This window comes from Chenopodium album, chromosome 6 (genome assembly GCF_948465745.1).
Source record: "Chenopodium album chromosome 6, dcCheAlbu1.1, whole genome shotgun sequence".
Classification (NCBI taxonomy): domain Eukaryota; kingdom Viridiplantae; phylum Streptophyta; class Magnoliopsida; order Caryophyllales; family Amaranthaceae; genus Chenopodium; species Chenopodium album.
In genome coordinates this window covers 64616379-64643139 of record NC_137839.1, presented here as the reverse complement: position 1 = coordinate 64643139, position 26761 = coordinate 64616379, and the positions used below count along the sequence as shown (strand labels likewise).

The window sequence follows — 26761 nt, the reverse complement described above, 5'->3', positions numbered from 1 at the left end:
TTCTCACTTTTCTGAAACCCATATGTGTTCTACATATGGACATAACCCTCTTGGAATTCATGCTCCATCTACCCGATTGAACGCTCCGTGCAACAAAGGGTACATCCGAGATGTTGAATTCACCAAACCATGGAAGCGAGTTTTTTCTAAAACTCGCGGTGTCCCATCCACTCGCGCCAACCCTTCACGGTTAGGCTTCCGCGCGGTGCATACGGACAATTAACCATGGACCCTCTTTGACTAAACCATATCCCAGACTTTAGAGAACTAGAGCCATGGTTAGGTTGCGAACGCATTGCATCATATTGTGCCTACTTGACTAATTGTGCATTATTTGTGGTGCATATATATTCTATGTTTCTCTTAACCGTTTGTTGACTTGTGTTAAGACTAAATAAATAAATTAATGACTTAAAGAACTTTTCCTAATTAATTAATTAATTAATTAATTTGAGTCAATAAAGTCTAATTTTTTTTAATCGAAATTGACCTAGTACGACTTTAGGCATACCCCAGTTGACTAATAACACCGAAAACAGTCCCAGACCGAAGCTCCACTATTGGCGCCAAGGTCTGAGCTGTAGCACCACACTATGGTGTGTAGCGCCTGACGAAAGCTATGTTGTTTGGCGCCAAGATCCACAGTGTGACGCCAGTCCTGTCGCTTGGCCAACAGTTCGGATTATTGGTCGAGTCATCACCTAGGGTCTAATTAACCAGTTTGCTAATTAATTCATTTAATAACACCTTGTCGAGTCACTAATCGAGTCTTAGTCACATAGTTTAGCCACATGGTCGTGACACGAGTCTTAACATGTCACCTACACTCATTAGTCTTAGCACACACTTTGAGTATACATCACCATGGCCATGTCTTAGGTTCATGCATGAGTCGGTCTTTTCCGTCATTTGAGTTGGGGGGGGTACATTCTATTCCTAATTCTTCATATCCCTCCATCTAAACTTTTCTTCACATTCTATTCCAATTTTTCTTCACTTCCTCCATCAATCGCATGTTAAATAAAGTTTGAGTCAAATAATTAACAATAAGTATCCCCAAATTCCTTTTCCACAGTACTTGGTCAAGGAGAGAAGGGCGATTAATCAAAGACAACCTCTTTATTCAAGTCTCGCTTTTCGATAAACCTATTCGTCAAAAGTGGAAGGCTAAGAAGATGATGGCACCTTAAGAAGAAGTCAATGATCTTAAGAGCCAACTGGCTACTGTGACTGAGACACTGAAACTTCTCGCACTTAGGGTCGATGACCCCGTGAAGCAACAACAGATGAACCTCATGCAAGAGAGTCTAAGCAAGCTGTCTAGTGACTATAAATTCTAGGGCATGAGTTCACAAGGGGTCTCGCTGGACAAGGAACTTCTTCCACATAAGTTCAACGCCACTGACATCCCAAAATTCAAGGCAACAGATAACCCTTACTTCCATCTAAGAGCTTTCGAAACTATAATGAACATTAAGGGTATCGATAAGAAGGTTTTCCCCTCTCTGTTCCCACTATCTCTTGAAACCGTTTGCCAACAATGGTTCTTCTCCCTTGATAAGGAGAAAACCTCTGCCTGGGAATCGATAGTAAACACTTTCATTGATAGGTACAAGTGCAATATCCAAGTTGAAACCGACCATAGACAACTTGAGATGCTCAGACAAAAAGAGAATGAAGGCTTTACTTCTTTCTTTAATAAATGGAGGGAAACTTCCGCTAAGATAATTGAGGTCCCCACCGAAAAGGAGTCTGTGAAGATGTTTATCAAGAATCTCCAAGAAAAGTATTCAAAGCACTTAAAATATCAACATAACTTGAATTCTTTCAAGGCCATTTATGACATCGGAATTGAAATCGAAGACGACCTCGCAAAGCAAAAAGCTACTAACAATAGTAACCGCGGTGGCTGGAAAGGAAAGAAGAGCGACAATCCTTTTTCTTCCGAAAACGCCCACTCTAGTAATAATGTTAGTACCTTTGACCATAATGGTGTCTTAGCCATAGATAATCAAGGATCTAAAAGGAAACCCAGGTGAGAGTTCACACCCATTGGAATGACCTACGATGCTGATTTCGATCGTCTCTATGATCGAGGATTAATCAAACCTATTGGCCCTACCGAGGATCCAACACCAGAAAATCGATCTTCAAGATGGAATCCAAATTCCTATTGCAAGTACCATCAAGGAAACGGTCATACCACTGATGAATGCTACAGGTTTCAAAATCTCATTCAAGACCTCATAGAAGCAAACAAGGTCCCATTGCCTCTAGCTAGCGAGAAGACTGGGTGATGATGAAGCGAATGACACAAGACAAGAGGCGAGCTGCAACGACAAGATTTCATGGCCTCTTTTTCTATTTCTTTTTCATTTTTTTTTCCTTTCCCCAATAAGTCTAGCATAGGCACCTTTTCCTTTCCTTAGATTAATTTTGTAGATTCTTTATTTTCTTTAATAAAATGAGCATTTATTTCCTTATATATGATCATTTCATTTTATTGCATTAAAAAAAAAAAAAAAAAAAAAGAATCCATGTCGAACCAAGCACAAGGTATACTAATGATTTAAGGCACCCCTTGTAGCCACATCATATCTCCTCTCACCCTTCAAATTTACAATCCTTTCTTCATAAACCACTTTGAGCCTCGTCTAACGATAGACCTTTCTTTTTTCAACCTAAATCTACCTAACCTTGGGATGGGATGGTGTGTAACTTATGCAATTCTAAAAAAAGAACAAAAGCTTGAGTGATTCAAAAGACTAAAATAGCAAAGATAAGCAAGAGCAAATCAATAAATAAAGTGTACAAAGGGCAAGTGTTCCAATGTCTTTGATATGAAAATATCTTCGATAAGAACACGTCTCAGATTGCGTCTCTTATCGAGTGCTCGGTACCGTGCCTGAGAAACATGAATGCCAAGTGAGTGATAGACCGCATGATCGAGATTACCCACACTTATAAAAATGAAATAAATGATAAAACAAAAGAAAGAGCTAAAAAAAGAGTAGAAAACCTCAAGCATAAAAATACAAATATTCAAAAGCAAGGTTGCACACCTTAGGGGCTTATCTAGGGTCTTGAGCCTTTATCCCTTTTTTCTATAACCTTTAGCCTAACCACGTTACAACCCTTAAAAGACCTTTTTGAGGTATACACACACTTGTGCGAGGTTTGGCTAGAGCTACGTACGGCCTGATTCCTAACGGATACGTAGGCAACCTCACATCGAGGTGCGACCGTAATAAACATGCATTCATATTCACATTCACACACTTCCACCATGATCATATCAAGGGATTTACTATGCTCATCCCTTTTTCACTTAGAGCTAGACTTGGGGGCTTGATCCCTACATCATTAGCTTACCTAGCCTAAGAGTCACCATTATTTGGCTCTTCTAACAATAATATTTTCCCACACACTTAGCTCTTGCGGCCTAGCTTTAGTGTCACTTTCACACACCGCACACATACATGACCAAATATACTTCCCTTAGGAACCCTTTGTCATGAAATCACAACTTTGAAGCATGATTTGTCATATCAACATCACTCATCAATCATAATTATCATTGCATCATGAAGTATGAAGTGCTTAGCCTCCGTGCCTAAGTTACCTAAATGCTTTCATCATGGAGTCAACAGTTGAGATAACCTAGGATAGATTAATCCTTGCACCTTGAGAGATAGTATCAAATGACATTTGACTAAGCTCATTCAACATGCACCTTCAAAACTTTTGATTTTCTTTTTCACGTCTTTCTTTTTCGGGAGAAAGTCGGTACCCTCCACAAAAATGACGGAAACCCTCCACAATTACGGAAAATTTTTGCTTTTTGCATTTTTGAGTCACATTGAGTCAACACTATGCACACACGGGTCACGAGTCACACGTGTCATTTTACTTCGAGTCGGTCAATCACAGAGAGTCAAGTTTATGCCTTGAGTCGTGTCAAGTCAATGAGTTAAGCAACTTTAAGCCTTAGGTCAACCCTAAGATAATTAAAAAGATTGGCAAAGTTCTATAGTCAAAATAAATACAAGTGCAGCAGAATAGGGAAGACCCTAATCCAATTCCTGGCGCCAGAGATATTTCAGCAACGACAGAGCTCGAAGCCTCTTAGAAAGGTGATTTCGACCTCATGCAGCAATTTCGGGTTCCTTGGTACGCCAGTTAGACCCTATAAGCAATTTGACATGATTAGTAGTCGGCTTGATTACAATCGTAGTAGGTGATTGACTTGACAAAAGATCGTCTCACTTAGCTTAAGCGCCTAAAACACTGGCTCATTACAATTGGTTCAAAAGCAAGCACTTAAACGACAATATTTCCAAATATGGATTGTCGCGCATTCTTCTTAAACAACAATTTTTCCAAGATTGGATTGTCAACTCTGGCAAAGTTTCCAAGCATGGATTGTCGTGATCCTTTTTTATTGGCAAGTTTTTCCAAGTTCGGATTGTCATACATTCATCGGCTCGTTGGCAAGTTTTCCGAGATTGGATTGTCATACACCCAGTTCCCTATGGCAAAATTTCCCAAAGGATTGTTGTAGGTCTCTATTCATCATAAATTTCGGCAAAGGTTCCTCAACGTGGATTTTCATTCATTTCAGTAAGTGGCAAATTTTCCCGAAGTGGATTATCGGTCGACTCTTTTTTGCAAATGTTCCATGACGCGGATTGTCAATTGTGGCAATATTTTCCTAAAAGGATTGTCGCATAAGCGTTGGCAAATTTCCAACATGGATTGCTTTCAAGAGTTATATTCCAAGATGTGGATTGTCGATCGTAGCAAAGTTCTTATGAAAGATTGTTACGAAGCATTGGCAACTTTTCCAAAAATTGGATTTTGGCAAATTTTCCGAGATACGGATTGTCGCTTCATCGTGGCAATATTTCCGAGGATGGATTGTTACGAAGCATTGACAACTTTCCCTAAATCAGATTGTCATACATCATACAGGAGTTGTGTTGGCAACTATTTCCAAAGAAAAGAGGATTGTCATCATAGCAAAAGCACCGACATACTGGTTCACAAGCAGCAAAACACCGACGTACTGGCATAACAGCACTAAGGATTAAAAAGCAGTGATCTTTTCGAAGACTATCACAGCGGAAATTGAACATATCAAAAAGAAGCTCTTTGTTCAGAGACGAGTGAACATCGAAACAGCAAGGTGGCGTTCCCTAGATTGTGGAGAGTTGTCACAAACAACTGAGGATTGTTTCAAGAGAAGCAATCTTCGATAATGTTCCCTAGGATGTGGAATATTATCATTGCGGAGAGGATAGTTTCAGGCGAAGCAATCTTCTAATTTGGAAGCAGTTACAGGCGTAGCGGTTTTCAAGCGGGATGACATTCTCTAGCTTGTAGAAGGTCATCAAAGCAAGGATACAGCAAAGCGGCAGCAAATCGGTTACTTTCAGAGACGTGTGCTCGACGGTGGAAGATACGCGTTTCTTAACTCTTTTATCTGTGTAACTAACACAAGTTTTGCAGGTATCGGCGTTACAAGAGTGATTTAGGATCGCAGAACGTTCTGAATCATTCTCCGTCCCTATCGATACTTTGACTTTTGTTTTCGAAACTTGCGTTTCTCCAAACTCAGTCAGAGTGGGGGCTTCTGTAGACACTCATTTGTGTCTCCCCAAAACAAAACCCAGTGATGAGTACCTTTCACGTCGAATCATAATCAAATGAAACGAAAGTGTGGAAGGTCTAGTGGTGCGGAAAGTTTTAATTTCTTTTCTCTTCTCTTTGTTTTTGAAAACTTTATTTTAAGAAAACAGCCAATCCAGTTTGGTTGGTCCATGATATGGGTCCAATAGTGGTGTAGTTGGATGGGGCTTGCAAAGACCTTTCCAATGATATATTATAAGCCCAATTCCGATAAATATTGAGGAAGTTATGGCCAATTTACTAAACTGGGCCCGGTTTGAGCTTTATATGCGGCCCAATGATCTAGGGGAGGGCCTAATATGATTTATCATTCCTAATGCAATTAGGAATGGTTTTAGTCTTCTAGAATTTTCTAGAAGGTTCTTTTCATTCCTAATTCAATTAGCATTGATAAGTTGACTTTGTTGACTTTTCAGAGTTTTAATCAAAATCAAATAGCATTTTCGAAGAAATTATATTATTTTATCCTCCAGTACGGTAAACTTATCGGATTTTCGAAAACGCGTTGAAATCAAGCTTGGCGTCCAACCCCAGGCCTTGGCGCCTAGAACCAGGCTTGGCGCCAGCTAGCTAGGGTTGGCGCCAACTCTGTTTCCGGAGCGTCATACTCTGTTTTGTTAATTTATCTTTTTTAGCTGATTTTCTCTATAAATATCGTATTAAAAACTCCGTTTTGATTCACCAATTCTCTTTATTCGCAAGTTATTCACCTTCAATCAGTTTTCATTTATTAGCATTCTTTTAATTTTCGGTTAATCATTCATCTCTCTCATTCATCTTTCTTCAAAACTTGGTTTTCTCATACAAAATTCCGCATTCACAAGATCTAGAAACACCTAGCCATATTCGAAGTTGTCTTCTCCCTAGATGTGAAAGGTTTAATTTCTGAGGGTTTGGTCCCAAATCTCTCTTTCAATTATTTAATTTAATTGTTTGTTTATTATTTTCATTGAAGTTACTAACGTGTGTAATTTGTAATTAGAAAGAGGTACGAGGCATCAAAGTAAGTACTTTAATGGTTTTTATTGATGTTATTATGTAGAAATCATGCTTAGGTTGTTATTATGATTCCTAATGTTATGTTAGGGCGTTTTGATCTTCCTAGTATCATGTCTAAGGTAACTTTAATATCAAATACGATTAAAAGTATGATGCTTCCTATGCTCTTCCTAATGTTTATGATTGTTGGTATCATGTTAGGGCTAAATATTTGATTTTTATTGCTTAGTGACATGCTAGGGTTTGTTATTAATCTTATTAGTATCATGCCTAGGATCTTTCTATGTTTATTATGCTTTTAATATTAATATGAATATGATTATGATTAAAATTGTTATAATTTTTTATTATTTTGATGATGATTTTATTTGTGATGATTATAATTTTTATTCATGATATTTATTATTTATTATGTTGCTTGATATTTATTATTGCTTGATCGCCTTTTATGCATGTTAAAGGGAATTTGTTCTTGTGATCACGCTTAATAAGATATTTTATAATCTTGTTTAGGGTTAATTGTGATTATAATTCAAGTGATCGCTAATAATAGATTTGTTCGTGCATTAAATTCAACCAACATAGATAAACAGGTTTAGGATTAACCTATTGATTGCATGTTAATCAGAAAGCGCACATGAATACGATCAGAATAAAGTAGAGGCCTATTATTAGGTCAGGTTCAATCTCTTTTAGGTTGGATTTGTACCATCATCTCCGAACCCTTATTTGGTTCATGACCTTATGGAGTTGATGATCTCTTGGATCGTTAAGGGGTGTAACCTTCATCCTGTGAACGGTTTACAAGTTCCTTAAAAACTTGTTGGGGACTCTTTTGCTCTATCTTATTCCCTTTTGGACGCCATCGTACTTTAGTGTATGATCACAGTGGGGTTCAAGCTAGTGGGATTTAAAGGCTTGAAATTATTCCCTACATTGATGCTGATAGGTTGTGTTTCGAGGAGTTACTTAAACTGGAAGAAGAAGACGACGGGTAGCAGATTAATTGGACATCATCTCGGTGTTTTAAGAACATTGAAGGATGAAGGTGCAGGGAAGGAAGTAAGGATTTCACAAAAGGGAAGAAATGAGAGAAGAGGAATAAAGAGGGGAAGTTATGGAGAATGAGTGAATGACGGCTGTGGAGCTAGGGTTAGAATTTTGGGCTTTTGATATGTAACATATGTTAGATTTTTTTTTATTTCTTTTTTATTTTTCAAAAAATAATATTAAACATATAGAATTGGTAATTAAGTGGGGCGATTTATATTGCAAGTGTAAAATATGGACATATCAAATAGGACGGTTAACTAAGAAATGCGTTCTATATAATAAAATCACAATTTAATAAAAAATAATAAAATAAATCAAATAGAACGGTTAACTTAGATAGGTGTTCTATATAATTCTAGAGATCGCCTATCTAAGTTAACCGTTCTGTATCTTGCGTTTCTTATTCTAGTTTTTGTGGTAGTGACATAAGAAGGATCTTTCTTCTTTTCGTTGAACTTGGGTAATTCTGACAACACATCATTCCTAGATTCATTCTAATCACACAGCACCAGTGTGGTACGGATCACTCATCGCAGAAATTTCCTTCCAAAAATCTCATCACAACAGGAAAAAAAATATCATTAAGTAATTAATAAAAGCTTTAGAAAGTAAAAAACTACTGAAAAAATATATGAATAATTACTGTTTTGAGTGCATTTAATTTGAACAATTCGGATCGCCAACGAAATGGAGCATGTGATACATGACAAAGACCCCACAGTCCAAATTGTCAACTTTATCTTTTCTCCATTCCAACTCAACAATTTGAAACCTATAAGAAGGTAGCTGAGAACTCTTTGGATGATTTCTTTTGCCAAGAAAAGCACCCATTTGAACACACTAACATAAAATATAAAAGTTTAGAATACATTAAAATAAAATAAAAAAAGTTTAAATAGAAACAATGAATCAACAAAAGCATAACAATAAATCTACACAAATATACTAAGTGTGAAGACAATTCTTTTGTATATTCAAGACCAGAATCACGCAAGATAATGTTGTCAAGATAATATACCAACTCTTTTGTATGATCAATAACAAACAAAATGTAGTGATTCTCAATAAGAATAGGAAAATAGATCTGAAACAACAAAATTAAAAGTGATTTAGACAGAGCATATCATAAACAGAACTCTTTTAAAGTTATGATATTAAGTTTAGCATGAATATACCAGTTCAACATCCATTATATCACATTCTGGATTCTCATAGCTCACCCAACCTTCCCATATATCGTGCAAATTCTTAACAGCACTAGAAATGTCACCTTTGCCAATGTTTTCACAAACATGCAAGAATGTAAACTATATATATATATATATATATATATATATATATATATATATATATATATATATAAACAAATTACTTACACTTTGCCTCACACCAAAGAAGAATTTTCGAGGACAAGAAGTCTCAAAACAAGCTTTCTCATTCAAATACAGACAGTAGCAATCAATAATGCACCATCGAATCCTAAGTGGAGCAACAAGGGACACCATGTTTTCTCTTGGAATTAAAAAATTTATTCCAAAAGTAACAAGGCTCTCACTGCAACAATAAAAAAATAAGATCAGCATTAAAAAAAATAGAGGAAAAAAACAAAAAAAAAAAATAATTATCATAAAAAATGACAGTTAACTTCCTATTCATTGAATCATCCTCCAGCAAACAATAATCGAGAACTTCAAAATGTAACTGAGGCAAATTCCTGTAAATCCGAGCATTACCCTTCAAAAACAGAGTCACAAAAGGCAGATGCACACCTACTGGCCCACAGTCAAGTGAGCATAGAGATTTATTCGCTCTGATGATACGTCCAGCGGGAACATTTTCAGTAGGAGCTGGAATAATACCAGAAGGTCCGGCACCATTAAGACCTTCATTAACACTTTTTCCATGACCATTGTCATCATCCTTAGGAATATCTTCATTGAAACCTTGTGCAGGTTCATTTTAAGGAACAACTACTTTATCACCTTCTACAGGTTCATAAAAACCATGAAACATCTCATGTACAGACTTCATTTTATTACACTCATCAATTAAACCATCTAAAATCTTCAGATACTGAGGATCAGAGAGTAGCTGTTCAGTTTGAGAAACTGCAACAGCATCATAAGAAGATAATGAAACAGTTCTGCGAGAAGAAACCATCTCACTCAAGATTTGAAAACCAGTTGACTGAACCAATAATAAAATATCCATATTTCTTTTAACCAAAATAAATGTTTCATGAACAACCTATAAACATATGAACAAAGAAGAAACTAAACAAATGCTACAAATAAAAATAATAATAAAAAAAAAAGTAAAAATTCAGAATATATGCATAAAGTGACCCTTTTAAATTCATAAAGTGACTCTTTTATATGCATAAAGTAACCCTTTTAACTAAATATTTAGGGTAACTTTAATGCATATAAAGGGTAACTTTAGTGCACATAAAGGGTAACTTTTGTACACATAAAGGGTAACTTTTGTGCACATAAAGGGATAATAACTAAACATATAAAAAAGAAAGAAGACTTACATCAGTTGAAATTTCTTTAATTTCTTCATCAGTCATAATACCTTCCGGAAGCTCAAATGTGGCCAGTTGTACCACTTATAGAAGCACCCTGATCATATCCCAAAGTACGAGGTTTCTTAACAATAGTTTTCCTAATATTAGGCTGCGACACAGGATATGTAAAAGCATCCAACGGTCCCTGCCTATAACCATTTGATCTCTAAATTAATCCGCTTCTTAATCTTAGCATCCGTCCAATGTTGAATCAAAGGAAGAGTACTACTTTCCTTTTCACCTTGAAAATTTAAACGATGAAAATACATAATTTGCAAAGCCAACAAACAACCACTAACATTTTGAGCAGTTTCATCATTCTTATAATTCTGAACAGCCTTCTTTAACTTTTTCAAAACATATGAACACCAATCTAAAGCTTTAATTTCATCAACTTCTTCAACAGCTTTCAGCAACTTTAATGAAACAGTCCTATTAGTAGTAGGAGCTAAAACGTTAGACATAGCATGAAGAACAAAACACCTCTTAAATTCTTCCCCTCCATCAACCAAATCAACCATCAGAGACTCCAATTTCGACAAATGAAGGGGTTGCTTATCAGAAAGACCATAATCAGATCTCCATTCCTGAATGATACGTTTATGTACACTTTCATCTTTAGAATTTTTCTTAAGTTCAGGAACACAAATATCACTCATAGGCAAGCAAAACACATCGCATATATCATTTCTAGTAACAACAAATTCTTTACCAGTAGCAATGGTAAACATGCAGCTACCACCATTGAAGCTTTCAACAAGCCAAGGTAGCATTTGACGATTAAGAGTTTTCAATTTCAAATGTAATAAACCACCAAAATCAACTTCTTCAACAGTCTGTTTTTGCTTAGAACTAAAGTTCTGCAACAAAAATTCCAATGTATGTGGTCTACACCTTGCAATCAAGCGTCTTCGCTCCCTAAATAATAATAATAAAAAAAATAAAACAATATAAACTAAAAGCAAAATATAATTAAAAAATGCAAATAAAAAAAAAGATGTATGCTTACACAAAAGTCTCAAAATTAGAATCAGAAAGCATTTCGAAATCAGAATCATGCACTGTTTTGGCCTTCTTAGGTACAATTTTGGCCTTCTCAGACTCTGGTTTGGCATTTTAGAAACTATTATGGCCTTCTCAGGAACTGTCTTGGTCTTTTCAGGTACTTCTTTGCCCTTAGCAGGCTCTTTAGGCTTTGCTTTTCCCTTTGAAGGCAATTTATTATAACGATATCCACCTATTGAACCACCTGTATCTAATTAATACAGAGAAATAACCAAAAATTACAAATTCAAAAATTACTCATGGAAAAATTCAGAATAGTGTGCATAATGACCCTTTTAAATGCATAAAATGACCTTTTTAACTGCATAAAGTGACCCTTGTAACTGCAACAAGTAACCCTTTTAACTGAAAAAGTTACCATTTTAACTACATAAAGTGACCCTTTTAACAGCACAAAGTGACCCTTTTAACAACATAAAGTAACCTTTGTCATGCAAATAAATGACACATATAGAACACAATCCACAAATGCACAAACAAAATGCACATATTCCTGTTACTCAAAACACATCACAAAAAGTGACCCTTTTAAATGCATAAAGTGACCCTTTTAACTGCATAAAGTGACCCTTTTAACCACAACAAGTAACCCTTTTAACTGAAAAAGTGACCCTTGTAACTGCATACAGTGACCCTTTTAACAACATAAAGTGACCTTTTTAACATCATAAAGTTACCATTATCAAGCATATAAATATGTCTATTACTCAAACACAATGCACAAATGCACAAACACAATGCACATATACATGTTACTCACTCAAACACAGATGCACAAACACAATACATATATGCCTACTATACTCATACTCTAACTAAAACATAAAACCTAAACCTAAAATCAGTTTAATTAGCATTTTCTGCTAAAAACCTAACATGAAAAATTTGAAGAATAATAAGCAATGATAAAAAATTCTACAAACAAACATGCAAAATTGGTTAACATATAACAACACCACAACACATGTATAACAAATTTTAACAAAGTATATACAATGGACAATAAAATAAAGCAAAATTAAACATATCAATTTCAAAATTCAAATTAAATTATCATAATCTTCATGAAAAATCAAGTGAAAACTATAAAAATAACATGCATTACTAATTCAACATATATAAGCAAAAATTCAATTGAAAATTTTGATAAAATGATGAAACATTTAAGTAAACACACCTTCTTCAGCATCTGCAGACTTCTTTGTACTCTTCTTCTTCACCATTGCAGAATAAAACACTACAAAAATCAAAAACAAAAACAAAATAAAAAAACCTAAAAATTGAAGAATCAAAACAACTTAAACTATCAAAAATCTCAAAAAAAAAAAAGTAAGTAAACAAACCTGAATTTAGCAAATAACAACTTCACAAGTGAAAGAGAAGAGAGAAAATGCTCAAAAATCGTCGATTGAAGAGAGAGAAAAAGCTCGAAATCGCCAGTTATCGAGAGAGAAATCGCAGTTCAAAGAAAAAACGAGGAGAGAGAAAGTAATTAGTGAATGAATGAGGAAGAGAGAGAAAGTGCTTCTATATTTTGGCAATAATAAATGCGGCACGTGCGGGACATTAGATTTGGCAGTTATTGGTTTCCAGAAGCTCGCCATTCATTAAATTAGTGTAAATCCGCCTTTATTAAACACTAGGTTAAATCCCGTGCCATGCACGGTCATAATTAAACTTTACTCGTACAACAAAATTTATAAAGAATGATATTAATTCAACAAATTTATCCAAAAAAAATATTTGTAACAAAATAATAGTCTCTAATTAAAGATATTGATGGTCAAAGTTGTGTCTCAACAAATGTGCAAATTCAACCATAACTTATGAAAAACGGAGGAGCATAATATAATAAAATGATTTTGTTCAGTTGTTCGTAGAAAGTTAGAAACGTTATGTATATTTGTAAGATTTATACAAAGTACCCTACCAAAATTATTATTCCTATTTTTAATTAAAATAAATTTTAAGTCGGAGGAAAAAAATTATAATAATATTATGATAATCTTGGATGATGATATATGTCAATACCTTAATTTTAAACTATGTTAGTATATTTGTAATTAAAAGATTTATAGTATATAAAATATATGTTGAAAAATAATAATTAAAAAAAAAATTAAATTGAGTATGATTGGATTAAATGTGTTGTCAAAATGGAAATAAGTATTATGGTAGGTTATAAAATGGAAGTCATTAAAATTTGGCAAAAAAAACAAAAAAAAAAAAAAGAAAAGATAAAAAGGCGGGAAATTTTTTTATAACATTGTGACAAGTGTCACTTTAGGTTCGCTTTTAGTATAGGTTAATTGATTTGTGTTGTTATTGTGACAGAAGTCCCTGTGCATAATAATCAATATAAAGAAAGTAAAAGATTATGTAGCCCTTGAAGAAACGTGTATTTTGATTATTTTATCGATGATTTTAAGACTAGTGTGCAAATTTGTTTAATTTGAACGTGTAATTTGTTTTACGATTTTATGTTTGTTAGTTGCAGCGTGTCTTGTTTAAAATTTCCTAGTTTAGGACAAATAAATTAATGGCTATTAAGGGAATTTTATGGGTTCCTTTGTGTTATATAATTAAGGATCGATTGGGTGGACATTAAGGAGTGCAATGTGCGAGCATATGAAAAGCAAACTAGCTAATTCTGACCAAGAAATTACATACAGTTACAAGTATCCCATTGTTTTATCTTTATTGACATGATCTTCTGTATAAGCAAACCTGAGCACAGTTACCTAAATGAATCCAATTTTCTTCTTAATTAATAGAACTATCTCCACATATCTATTCTAAAATTTGCAATCTCCTACTCTAGTGGCTTTATCAACACTGATGGAGTAAGAACCATCATTTGGATTTAGATACATACTCTCTCCGTGTTACAATTTGACCAGCACATGAATTTAGGCAATTAATTGGCTTAAATAAAATAAAAGTTAAGTGGGATAAGTGGAGTATTAAAAAATTGTAAAAGAAATATAGTGGAGTTAATAAGAGCATCCACATTGGTGGAGTAACTCACAATTTCTCTCTCTAATTTTAATTTTTCCACATCATATTCCATTAACTTTAGCCACTAACTTGAGTCACTCATTTACTTTTTTCAAAATGGTGGGCTAGCTCACTACAATTAAAAAAAGGATTTTTTGTGAAAAACTACCTTTTATATACAACTTTTTTGTGAAAAAACTACCTTTTAAAAAAATTGTTGTAAATGACTACCTATTTTTTAAAAAATGTTGTAAAAGACTACCTATTACCAGAATCTTGTCGTTGACTTTTGTCGCCGGCGTTGACCACCCATGTGCCAGTCACATGACCTTTAAAAAAATTTTTTTCTTTGTTTTTCTATGCACCACCAGCAACACCACCACCGGCCCCACCACCACAACACATCAAAACACCCCGGCCTACACCTTCACGCATCCCAAAACCAACACAACCCTAGCCACTTGAAACCACCTCCAGCCTATTGAATCTAACACATCCAAGCCCACACTAGCTACTTCGCAATTCCGCGATCCTCACAGCAGCGCCTTCCCTTTCTCTTATCAGCACACATTCCCATCCAAAAATTAATTATTGTAAATTCCTCTCACAAACTTCAAACTTCCCTAAATTCAAACCACAATTGCACTAGTCTGTGGAAGGAAAAGTCATCGCACCTGCATCAAATTCGCAATCGCAATCAATACATAAAAACACAATCGCTTTAAACATTCAATTTTCGCATATACCTTACAATTGAAAAGGGGGTTTGCACAAATTAAGCAAGATAATACACATGGATTTAAGGAAAAATTACAATAATAGGAAGGAAATTCAATTGATTGGGGCTGAATTGGAGAAGAAATCGAGAAATTAGGGTTCTAGGGTTACAAAAAGGGGCTGAATTGGAGGAATTCGTGAAATTTGGGGGAAAATGGGTGAGAAAAGGGTCATTAAAGGGCATGTGCTACTCATGTGACTAAGTCAACGCCGGCGAAAAAAGTCAACGACTAGATTCCATTAATAGGTAGTCTTTTACAACATTTTTTAAAAAAGAGGTAGTCATTTACAACAATTTTTTTAAAAGGTAGTTTTTCACAATAAGTTGTATATAAAAAGTAGTTTATCACAAAAAATCCTTACAAAAATTGGTACTCGTATATGTTAATTTTAGGCAAAAAAATTAAATGAAAATATGAAAAAAATTTCACTTGTCTTCTTCTTGAAAAAAGTTTGTCACTGGGCTCGTGTGCCGAGGTTGTCAATTACTTGGAAGAGGGAGAAGCCTCACCCCATGAGTCACCTTTCACATTGTGGTAAGCTAGCCCAAAATATGAGAGAGAGTGTTGTGGGGAGGGTCTTGAGTCACCCATTGTGAGTGTTGTAATTTATTGAAAACTAATGATGTGAGAGGGAATTTGACAAGAAGAAAAAGAATTGGACCATTGAAGATAATTTTATGGAATAATTGTAAATAATCACCTCTCAAATCACCCAAAATTGATTTTAACACCCCATTTTATCTTTGTTTTAAATAACCACCTCTAAAAGTGAAAAACATTATAAATCAACACCTTTTAACATTAGTCAGATCATGTTTTCGTTTATTTATAAGCTAATTTTTGAAGGTTATTCTTCCTTCTTTAGTGTGCTTTCTTCACTTTTTGTCCTAATTGAATAAAAAATTGACTAAAAGTGGCGATTTTTAACGTTTTACAGTTTTTAAAGTGGTTATTTAAAATAAAGAAAAAAAATGGGGCGGTAAAATCAATTTTGGGTGATTTAAGCAGTGGTTATTTACAATTTTTCCTAATTTTATTCAATGGTCCAATACTTTTATAAGCAACACAAATGATAAAATTAAAAAAATTAAAAAACAAGAAATGTGGGAATCTATAATATAATTACAGAGTCGTTTTGATGAGAGTGCTCCAAAACCCAAATGCTCAACTCTCATGCATTAAGGGTTTTTTTTTTTTTTTTTTAAAAAAAAAAGAAAAAATAACTACCAATTCCACTATTTTATTTTTAGTTTTTTTTTTATCATTTTTTTTAAAAAATCAATAACTACCCATTCACTATTTCTTTTTGGTTTTTTTTTTTTTTTTTTTTTTTTTTTTTTTTTTTTTTTTAAAGGGACTAGTACTAACATTTCACTTTGTGATTTTTTTTTTTGGTACGTTGTATAACATATGACATGCATTAGCACGAGTATACATTTCTTTTATCAACAATTTACTATAGCACTCAAAATCCCCAACATTTCACTTTTTTTTAAACACTACATACTAACATTTCACTTTGTTTTACGAGTATTTATTTTGGTACATAGTATAATATATGTCATGCATCAGCACGAGTATACAATTCTTTTATCGACAATTCACTTTAGAACTCTAAATCTCCAACCCTTCAGTTATATGCATTTTTTTAGGGACTACCCTCCAAACATTTTTCACTTCTTTAATCATCAAAAACAAAAAAAAATATACAACACATTTTTGTGTAACTGGCCTCAGCGAATAACAACTTGCAACAGAACAAAGTATGTAACTCCTAGAGAAGGACACTAACCCATATGACACTAACCGAGTAATGCGAGTAACCCCTATAACATTGAACGGATAACCTCTATAACTTTGAAAAAGTAAACCCCAAAATAGCATTGCGTGGCCACCGACATAAAAGAGTAAGATCCTGGTTTTTGAGCTTCTAAGCAAAGCATAGAATATTATATTTCAGCACAGCACATCACAGCAGATGTCAACACATTATTAATACGATTATTAATATTCAGTACAACATAGTTTAGCGTTCAACAAAACCGACCAGTACAACTCAAGTCTAAATTAGAACATCAAAATCAACTTTCCACATTTTAAATATATTTTTTCTTATATATCCCGTATATTTTGCACGGGTACACCCTAGTTATCACCAAAAAATAAGAATGTTGATTAATAGAATAATATATGTGGAGCAACAATAATACAGTGTCACTAATGTCTGTGCGTCGCTTTGCCCTGCTGATTGCTAGTTAAGTCATTGATGTTCATCGGATTAGCGATCCGACGATCTGGAGAACTATATGCAGCTTCTGCTACTCCTCCATTTATAACATCAGTTGGATGAAATCCGTCGAAGAAAGCATACAAGTCTCGATTGGCGCATGGTGTACTATAAGGCTCACACTGGAAATCACTCCTCAATTTGCAACAAGTCGAGTTTGAATTAATACCTGCATTATCAAGCAATATGCTTTTGTACATTAGATATATAGAAGTTACATTATTTTAGATAGGGGTGAAAGTTCGGTTTTCGGTTTAATTTATAGCCCAAACTAAAACCGAACCACTCTAATTCGGGTTTTGGGATTTTCCAAACTACACCGTACCAATTTAGTTTTGAAACCAAACCACATAATTTTCGGTTTTCAAAAAACAAACCGAAACACGAAGTATTTGGGCCTTGTTATTTGGGCCTTAATCTGCAATTTTTTGTGGGCTTTCAAACCATGTAAAAAAGGAAGAATATAGACACCGTGTTGGACCATATACTATGTATAGCTAATGGGCTGGTGTTATGTTACGCCCTAATCTCATACGTTGTATATATAATTGTGTATACGCTAATACGAAATACAACACACTATTCACTCTATTCTCTCTAAATTGACATGATATCGGAGCCAATCAAATTCTAAACCCCAAATTTCTAATCCCTAAATTCTAAATTTTTAATCCTAGATTCTACATTTTAACTCCTAAGGGATGGTTTGGCATTGCTGTGGTTTTCTATTTTTTGGTTTTTTGTTTTCTAAAAGTATATGATATGTGTCCCATAATGAATCAAAAATTATATAACCTTATTAAAATTATGATAATTTTGTAAACTGACAATAGAAAAGTGGAAACACCTTTTTCTTGTTTCCTGATTTTTGTTTTTGGTTTTCAAAAAAACAGAAAACTAAAAACCAAAATTGATGTCGAATAAACCTTAAATTTTCTGATTTTTCAATCTCTAAATTTCTGAAATTCTATTCTTTTCCTCTACGGATTCTCTACTACTCCTTTTTCTTGATCAATAATGGTGATTGACAACAATTTGATGTCTTCTTCTCTTACTACCGCATACACTGATTAATTGACCACTAATTTTAGCATTCATCTTCCTTTCTCCACATTTTAAGGTGAGAAATCTTTGCGTACAAAAATCTCCCTAAGAATATCTAATTTCGCAAAATAACCTTCTAATCCCAATGATTATTCTTAAATCTTAATCAAACACAAAATTCCTCACATTAAATCAAATAGGTTGGTAGTATCACTCCCGAAACTGAAAGTAGTGGCCAATTCTTTAAAGCAGTGGCGTATCCAGGAATTCCGAACTGTGGGTTCGGAATTTTAAAAAACAAAAGATGCTAATGTATTAATTAAATATTTTATATATGTTCAAATTTTTTATTACAAATGGATGGATTAAATAGTTACAAAATAATAAATAAATAAAAAAAAACTCCTACAAAAGCATTCTTCGAGTTTTATACTTTGAAAGCGTGCTATAACATTACTACTTCTATAAATGATAAATCTATAATTATATTGCAAAAAATCAATATTACACGGAAAAACAAAAATCCCAAGTCCCCAATAAACACAAATTTGACAATGTAAAATTTTTCTAATTATCAATTAAAAGACCAAGTAAAAATTTTTAAATTCTAAGTTTCTAAATTCAATTTGTACGTCAACAATATATCAAAACTAATTAAACAAATCAATAATTAATCTAATTATCACTAATTTACAAACAAATAAAGATTTAAGAATTAAGAGGAGTAGAGGAATAAGAGGACTGTTGAAACTAATACGTACTAAAGGATAAAAACAATAATAATATTAGATAAGTATGAAGCAAGTAAAATAAAGAACTCAATAATATTTGTTCATGCTTAATTCACCAAATACAAGAGCCATATAGGTAGGCTAACAAACAACAAATAATAAGCAAAAAAACTGAAAGTATAATGCCATGATTAAACCCACTAAATAAACTCATTAACTTCTAAATTCATTTGACTCTCTAACTTAACAAAATGACCAACATACTACTCCTAAAATTATTGACCCAACTATGGACTAACTCATGAAGAACAACAAAAGAAATTGAAAGGGAAAAAAAAATAAAAAAGAAATAAAAATGAGGGTGGCTAGTCTCGAACCCATGATCAAGAGAAGCCTCACTACTCTATTAGTCACTCCCTTACCAATGTGCCAGAGTTACATATTTGTTTATTTACTTCATAAAAATTTCTTTTAACCATATTTATTTATTTATTTTTTTTTAAAAAAAAAAAAACAAAACTTATAATTTTTTTTCAAAAAATCTGGGGGTTCAATGAACCCCCTTGAACCCCCCCTGAATCCGCCCATGCTTTAAAGTTCAACGAGGGCTTTCATAACCGTTGTTGCGATGATGCGTGGAGAAAAGTCGACAGTGTAAGGCTAAGATCGGCGAGTAGAAGAGTAGGTCCTAGAGCTGTCAAAAATTGACTTGACCCGAGAACCCGACCTAAACCGGCAATGATTTGAACCTGACTTATACCCGAACAATGTGGTGAAACTAGTGACTTATAACCCGACCTGAATCCAACTTGATGTTAAAAGCCAATCGATTTGATCCAATACTTTATGACCTGAACCCAAACCTACACCCAACCTTATGGTAACCGTCAACCAATTTAATCCAACCCGACAACAATCCGAACCCGAATCAGTACCCGACCCAATTTGAACCTGAAAACGGTTATAACCCAACACAACCAATTATTGACCCGAGTCATGGAAGGTATAATGAAAAATTTTATATACTTTTTTTTTTTTCAGCTTATATATTGGTACAATTTTGTAAACCTTCAATCCTTAACAACATATTGGTACAATTTGTTCGGCTGATATACTTTTTGTTCTCTTTTACTTCGCGTATAGGTTTAATAAAATTTTGCTAATGCTTCATCAAATTTTGCTAGGTGTAACTATATATGTAGATTCAACTTGACCACTAAACATCAATATTTATTCGAATTGAACTTGAACTAAAACCAAGAATGGTCCAACTTTAAGATTATCCGATCAAATTTGATCCAACACTAACCCGAACCCCAATGTATCATCTATTAACCCACTCAAACTCAACTCAACACAACCCGAATCTGATATTGAACCTGACATGAATTTTACTCAAATCGAACCCGACCTACACCCAAAAGGGTGAACGACCCAGAATAACCTGAATCTAAATTGACCCGACCCGAATCTAAACCTGATTTGAGGCTATATTGACCCGACATAACGTGTTCCTGATTTAACCCGACCTGAACCCGACTTGAATACTCAAATTGACAACTATAGTAGGAGCTGAGAGTAGGAGAATGAGAGGCTAAGAGAGGATGGATGTAAGATTAGATTTTTTTTTTCTTCCTGTATATACTTAGGCTAAAATCACAGTTGGGCTAGGGTAAATTTGGGGTTTGGGCCGAAATTTCAGTTTGGTTTTAATTTTTTCGGTTTTTAATTCATCAAACCGAAAACCAACTTTTTTTTTTTTTTTTTATAAAACCATACCGGACTACATTAGAAAAAAATACCAAACCATAGTTCAGGTTTGCGGTTCGGTTTGATTTTAAACCGAATTAGTTTCACTCCTAGTTTTAGTGTAGTTTGCATGGGCAGATCTAGGGGGGGTTCAAGGGGGTTCATTGAACCCCCCAGATTTTTTGAAAAAAAATTATAAGTTTTGATATTTTTAAAAAAAAAAAAAAAAAAAGAAAACAAAAAAGGTTAAAAGAAATTTTTGTGAAGTAAATAAACAAATATGTAACTTTGGCACATTGGTAAGGGAGTAACTAATAGAGTAGTGAGGCTCCTCTTGATCATGGGTTCGAGACCAACTACCCTCATTTTTTTTCCCTTTCGATTTCTTCCGTTGTTCTTCATGAGTTAGTCCATAGTTGGGTCAATAATTTTAGGAGTAGTATGTTGGTCATTTTGTTAAGTTAGAGAGTCAAATGAATTTAGAAGTTAATGAGTTTATTTAGTGGGTTTTATCATGGCATTATACTTTCAGTTTTTTAGCTTATTATTTGTTGTTTGTTAGCCTACATATATGGCTCTTGTATTTGGTGAATTAAGCATGAAGAAATATTATGAGTTCTTTATTTTACTTGCTTCATACTTATCTAATATTATTATTGTTTTTATCCTTTAGTACGTATTAGTTTCAACAGTCTTCTTATTCCTCTACTCCTCTTAATTCTTAAATCTTTATTTGTTTGTAAATTAGTGATAATTAGATTAATTATTGATTTGTTTAATTAGTTTTGATATATTGTTGACGTACAAATTGAATTTAGAAACTTAGAATTTAAAATTTTTACTTGGTCTTTTAATTGATAATTAGAAAAAAATTTCATTGTCAAATTTGTGTTTATTGGCGACTTGGGATTTTTGTTTTTGGTGTAATATTGATTTTTTACAATATAATTATAGATTTATCATTTATAGAAGTAGTAATGTTTTAGCACGCTTTTAAAGTATAAAACTTGAAGAATGCTTTTGTAGGGTTTCTTTTTTATTTATTATTTTGTAACTGTTTAATCCATCCATTTGTAATAAAAAATTTGAACTTATATATTGAATATTTAATTAATATATGAGCATCGTTTGTTTTTTAAGATTCCGAACCCACAGTTCGGAATTCCTGGATACGCCACTGGTAGTTTGAACTAATAATGTGACAACTAGCTTAGTACACATGTTAAATTTTTACATAACGTACCTGCAGGAAGGGGGCTTAGGGCTTGCAGGTTGGAGAGACTAATTAGTGTAAATTTAGCCCCAGGGAGCATCGCATTCAATTCATCCACAAGCGATTTAAGCTTTGTATTGAACATATTCGCGGCTTGGTTGATTTCATCCACACAGCCAGTTGCATTGTTCCTAATAATTTGTGACGGAATGCAACCAAGATTACCAATGCCGAAAATTGCAAACATTCTAGCACCAGTAATGTATAGTGTCTAAAACAACAACAAAAATAAAACCAAAATTAATGTGTAGTAAACATAATCGATGTTAGTTAACATCATTGCTTAAAATATATAGATTAAGGAGGGATCAGTGGTGAGAAGCAACAAAGAAAATACCCGTAATCGTGATCTATATCGAGAAATTAATAGATCAGCATACTGATCAGGGGTGAAGAGCCTCTGTGAAGGATAATATTGCGGCAAGAAGTAATTATTAAGGTAGTCATTGCTACCAATATTCACAGTGTATAAGCACTTGTTCAAGTAGTTTGAAACTGGACCGAAAACCATAAATTGGAGCCTTAAGATGGTCATCATGTAATTTTGTATTTGTCGATCCAACCATATCCGATCACCCTGTGATAAAATTTTATGATTAATACAAATGATTATATTACAGGCTTATGTCAGGTACATATTTAGTTAGTACTAGTACGAATTTATTGATGAACTATTTCCTAACTTGTCATATATACTTGAGAGTTTGTGGTTTGTTAATTGTACGATTTTTTTATTTTTTTTTGTTTATGTTTTTTGAGAAGCAAGTTACTTCGTGCTATAGTAATGTCATTGTCTATTTAGAAAAAAATGTATGTATTATACAAGTAGAAATTACAATCATACCAATTGTGCTCCACTTTCCATGAGAATTCCACCAGAACCAGATGCAAAATTGACACCTCTCAAAATATCTTGACCCATTAGATCTTTATAGGGAGCTATAGTCTCATCGAATCCCAGAAATGTAGCTGTAAAATCAACAAATTTGAATATACTATTAAGCAAATTACAATACAAAATTGCAAAAATAAATAAAGAGAATATCTATTAATTGAACAAAATATTATGTATTACCAAATCCAAAATATGTTGATATCATTAATTGACTAAAATGTCTTATATGTCAAGTTTTCTTGAAAAACTTTCCTTCTAAATTTACATATGATGTCATCATTTTGTTTTTTTGGTTGCCCTTTAATTTTACTTGCTAGAAACTAGGACTAAAAAGGTGTGAAACAAAAATTGTGGAACTTGATCAACTTTGACATCAACATTGTTGTATACTTGTAGTTTTGGATTTTAGTTCTTTAGCTTTAACTCTAAACATATATAAGCTCAATAGATAATGCAATATTAAATATATTCTATCTAACCATCATTTTAGTAGCATGGTAAATATTATGATGGAGTAGCATAAAATAATAATCACTAATTTTGTTTTAAAGCGAGCCAAATCATGTTAAAAAGTTATCAACAAAATTATAATAGAAATATTTACTTAAAAAAGTATAATAGAAATATGAAAAAAATTATTTATCACCACCATATAACGCACGAGTAATGATTTAGTTATATGCTAAAATAGGACAAGACTATTGTAATTTAGCCCTATGATATAGAATATAGATTGACATAATAGTTATTAATTTGAAATTAACCACCATTCAAGTATATCAAGAAAGTCTATGATTAACCACTAGCATAGCCATGACTAGAGCTGGGTATCGGTCGGGCCAATCCGCGGGCGACAAGGGCACGACATGATAGCAGCCTGACATGGTACGAAAAACGAGGGGTGGGCCATGGGCCGTGTACTGTTGTGAAAAAAATTAAAAATTCGACACAAACTCAGCATGAGCCCGTGGGCGGCACAAACTTTTGACCCGCAAGCACGACCCATAATAATAAAAATAATTAAAAATAACCTATAAATAATAAAAATAAAAACAATTAAAAGAAATATTATAAAATGAAAATAATAAAAAGAACCATAATAATATAAAAAAACTATAACTAATAAAAATAAAATAATTTAGATATTAAAATTAATTAATTAATAATAAAGTATTTGATATATAATAAAAATAATGGGTTAGCTCGTGGCCTGGCATGACCCGGCCCGCCAGACACGTGGGCTGTGCTGTGAGCTGGGGTGTGCCATTTGGTGGCATGGCCCGCCATCACCCAGGCCCGACGCGACACGACATGACTTACCAAACCTACTGGCACGGCCCGAGATGGTCGGCAAGTAACGATGTCCGGCAATAGCCATGACCAAGCCGGCACGTCATGGTGTCCGGGCACTAGCCATGACGAAGCCCGTATGTTATAGGCCCAAAACTTCAGTTACACATTTTACACATAAATAAATAGACACATCAAAGCCATCATTTTCTTTTTATATGGTCGAGATTCCCAGTCTTATATCCACGGCATTGGCAGTACACACAACATATACAATTCATCCAATGTATTTTGTGTATAGTGTATTCTTTACAATATTACATACTATTGCTTAATACTAATATAATGAATGTATGCACTTTTATATGGGTATAACAAAACCTGCCAAAGCTAAAAGAAAATATTGTTGAAGTATTGTTAAAAAATTAAAATATATTTTGTCAAAAGAATTGCAAGCTAGTGATTAGAATTTTGAGCTATAAATTCTTTAATATATTTGGTATTTTATTTATGTTCATTCCTATCTAACAGATTTTTCAAAGGACGGATCAATGAGGTAAACCTTTTTGGTAATTGATGATATGAGGTATACTTACATATATAATCCTCAATAGTTCGGTTATTGGTAAACCTGCCAGTTGGTACACCACCAGGAAAATCAACCCCATACGGCGGGTAATTTGCTTTAGCCATTGTCCTGAGGTTATTGTTGTTTCCAACATCGGACAACGAGTCCCCGAAAATGAAGTAACATGGCACTTTTGGTTCACCCTTAACCAAAACCCCGCAAACCAGAAAAATAACAAAAATTATAATTCGTAACATTTTGGGAATTGATTGCGTGAGAAGTTAGTCTTACAACTTTGTGATACTGAAGATGAGATTAGTGGTGTTGGATTCATGGATTGCATGTTGCTACCATACTTATAGAGTTAAAGCACGTTATTATGATAAGGAAACCCATGCAACGTACGTCATTTCAAAATGTTTAAATTTGTTTAAAAAAAATCAATTATTAAAGGATTAAGACTAGTTGATGCCCATTTTATTGAATAATTTCGTTGATAGTTGGTCTTATCATCTGTTAAATGACGTGTGATTCTGTTAGATGATTTGACCCGTTATCGGATACATACGCTACTACAGAGAAGCATTTTAATTAAGATATTTTGGGGTGATTTTCGATGTTGATTGATAGAATATATGATAAGATATTCTATCATTGATAATAAATTAACAATCAAGTTAATCAAGTGGAGTGTTCATTGTAGTCACTAGAACGTCAAGTACGACCATATAAAAGTTGCAAACTCAAATTTATAGTAGGGTGCATTTGATTTTTATTAAATATTTAACAATTATTGATCCAATAAATTTTTGTAGAATACACTCTTAGAGTTTGAAAATAGAGTACAAATTTATGATTATCTTGACCCACTATTATCATAAACTGATCTTCTTCAAAACATGCAAATATATAATTCCTCCGTTTCAATAATATCGCAACAAGGATGAAATTACGCATCCCAAAATACATTTTATATGTTAAATATTTATAATTGTGTAAGTACAAATTTTTGTATGCGGGTGGGGTTATTTGTAGAGTGTTACTGGTTTTATCAGGGGTTACTTGTAGGGTGTTACTTGTTTTGTCAAGGGTTATTTGTAGGGGTTACTTGTATTATGGGGTTACTTGTATGAGTGTTACTGGTTTTGACAGGGGTTACTTGTATTCTAGGGTTACTTGTATGGGTGTTACTAGATTTGGTCAGGGGTTACATGTAGCGTGTTACTGATTTTGTATGATGGAGTTTTGGTCTAACGTTACTTGTAGGAGTTACTCAGAGTACAAGTAACACCTACAAGTAACCCCACGATACAAGTAACCCATACAAGTAATCTCATAATACAAGTAACCCATATAAGTAACTAACCCCAGATACAAGTAACTCATACAAGCAACCTTAGAATAAAAGTAACACCCTACAAGTAACCCCTACCGCACCATGTGACTTGCCGCACTGAAAAACCTCTGTTGTATAAGAGTTAAATTATAAAAAGTTGATCTTATGAAAGTATTTTATGAGACAGATTTAACAACATCCCACATGATTATATTTTACTTAATGTCATAATTGCTTTGCCTTCATTCATGGCTCTTGCCCGAAATATAATCAATGGAGTACAAGATAATTATGGCAAGAATATTATCTAGTTTACATAAAATTATCTTTTCCAATTATGTATCCAAACCAAATCATATCAAATTATATCAAATCTTTCCCATATATTGTAACATGCACCACCCCCCTCTCAAGGTTGAAGCATGGTGATGATCGGAA

General features: G+C 33.5%; 1 protein-coding gene across 1 annotated transcript; it reads right to left on the bottom strand.

The window, feature by feature from the left end:
• Positions 1–17367: 17367 nt before the first annotated feature.
• LOC145637059 (GDSL esterase/lipase At1g29660-like) lies at positions 17368–25244 on the bottom strand. Its single transcript, XM_081688573.1, has 5 exons — positions 25016–25244; positions 23079–23203; positions 22572–22811; positions 22205–22445; positions 17368–17606 (listed from the first exon to the last, which is right to left on the bottom strand). Exons 1-5 carry the CDS (start codon positions 25242–25244, stop codon positions 17368–17370), a joined length of 1074 nt encoding a protein of 357 aa, XP_081544699.1.
• Positions 25245–26761: the final 1517 nt, after the last annotated feature.

Coding starts and splice junctions, on each gene's coding strand:
- LOC145637059 (XM_081688573.1), bottom strand. CDS start 25,244: ATGTTACGAATTATAATTTTTGTTATTTTTCTGGTTTGCGGGGTTTTG. Junction 23,204..25,015: donor AACTATTGAGGATTATATAT/GTAAGTATACCT, acceptor TTGATTTTACAG/CTACATTTCTGGGATTCGAT. Junction 22,446..22,571: donor GATATAGATCACGATTACGG/GTATTTTCTTTG, acceptor TTGTTGTTTTAG/ACACTATACATTACTGGTGC.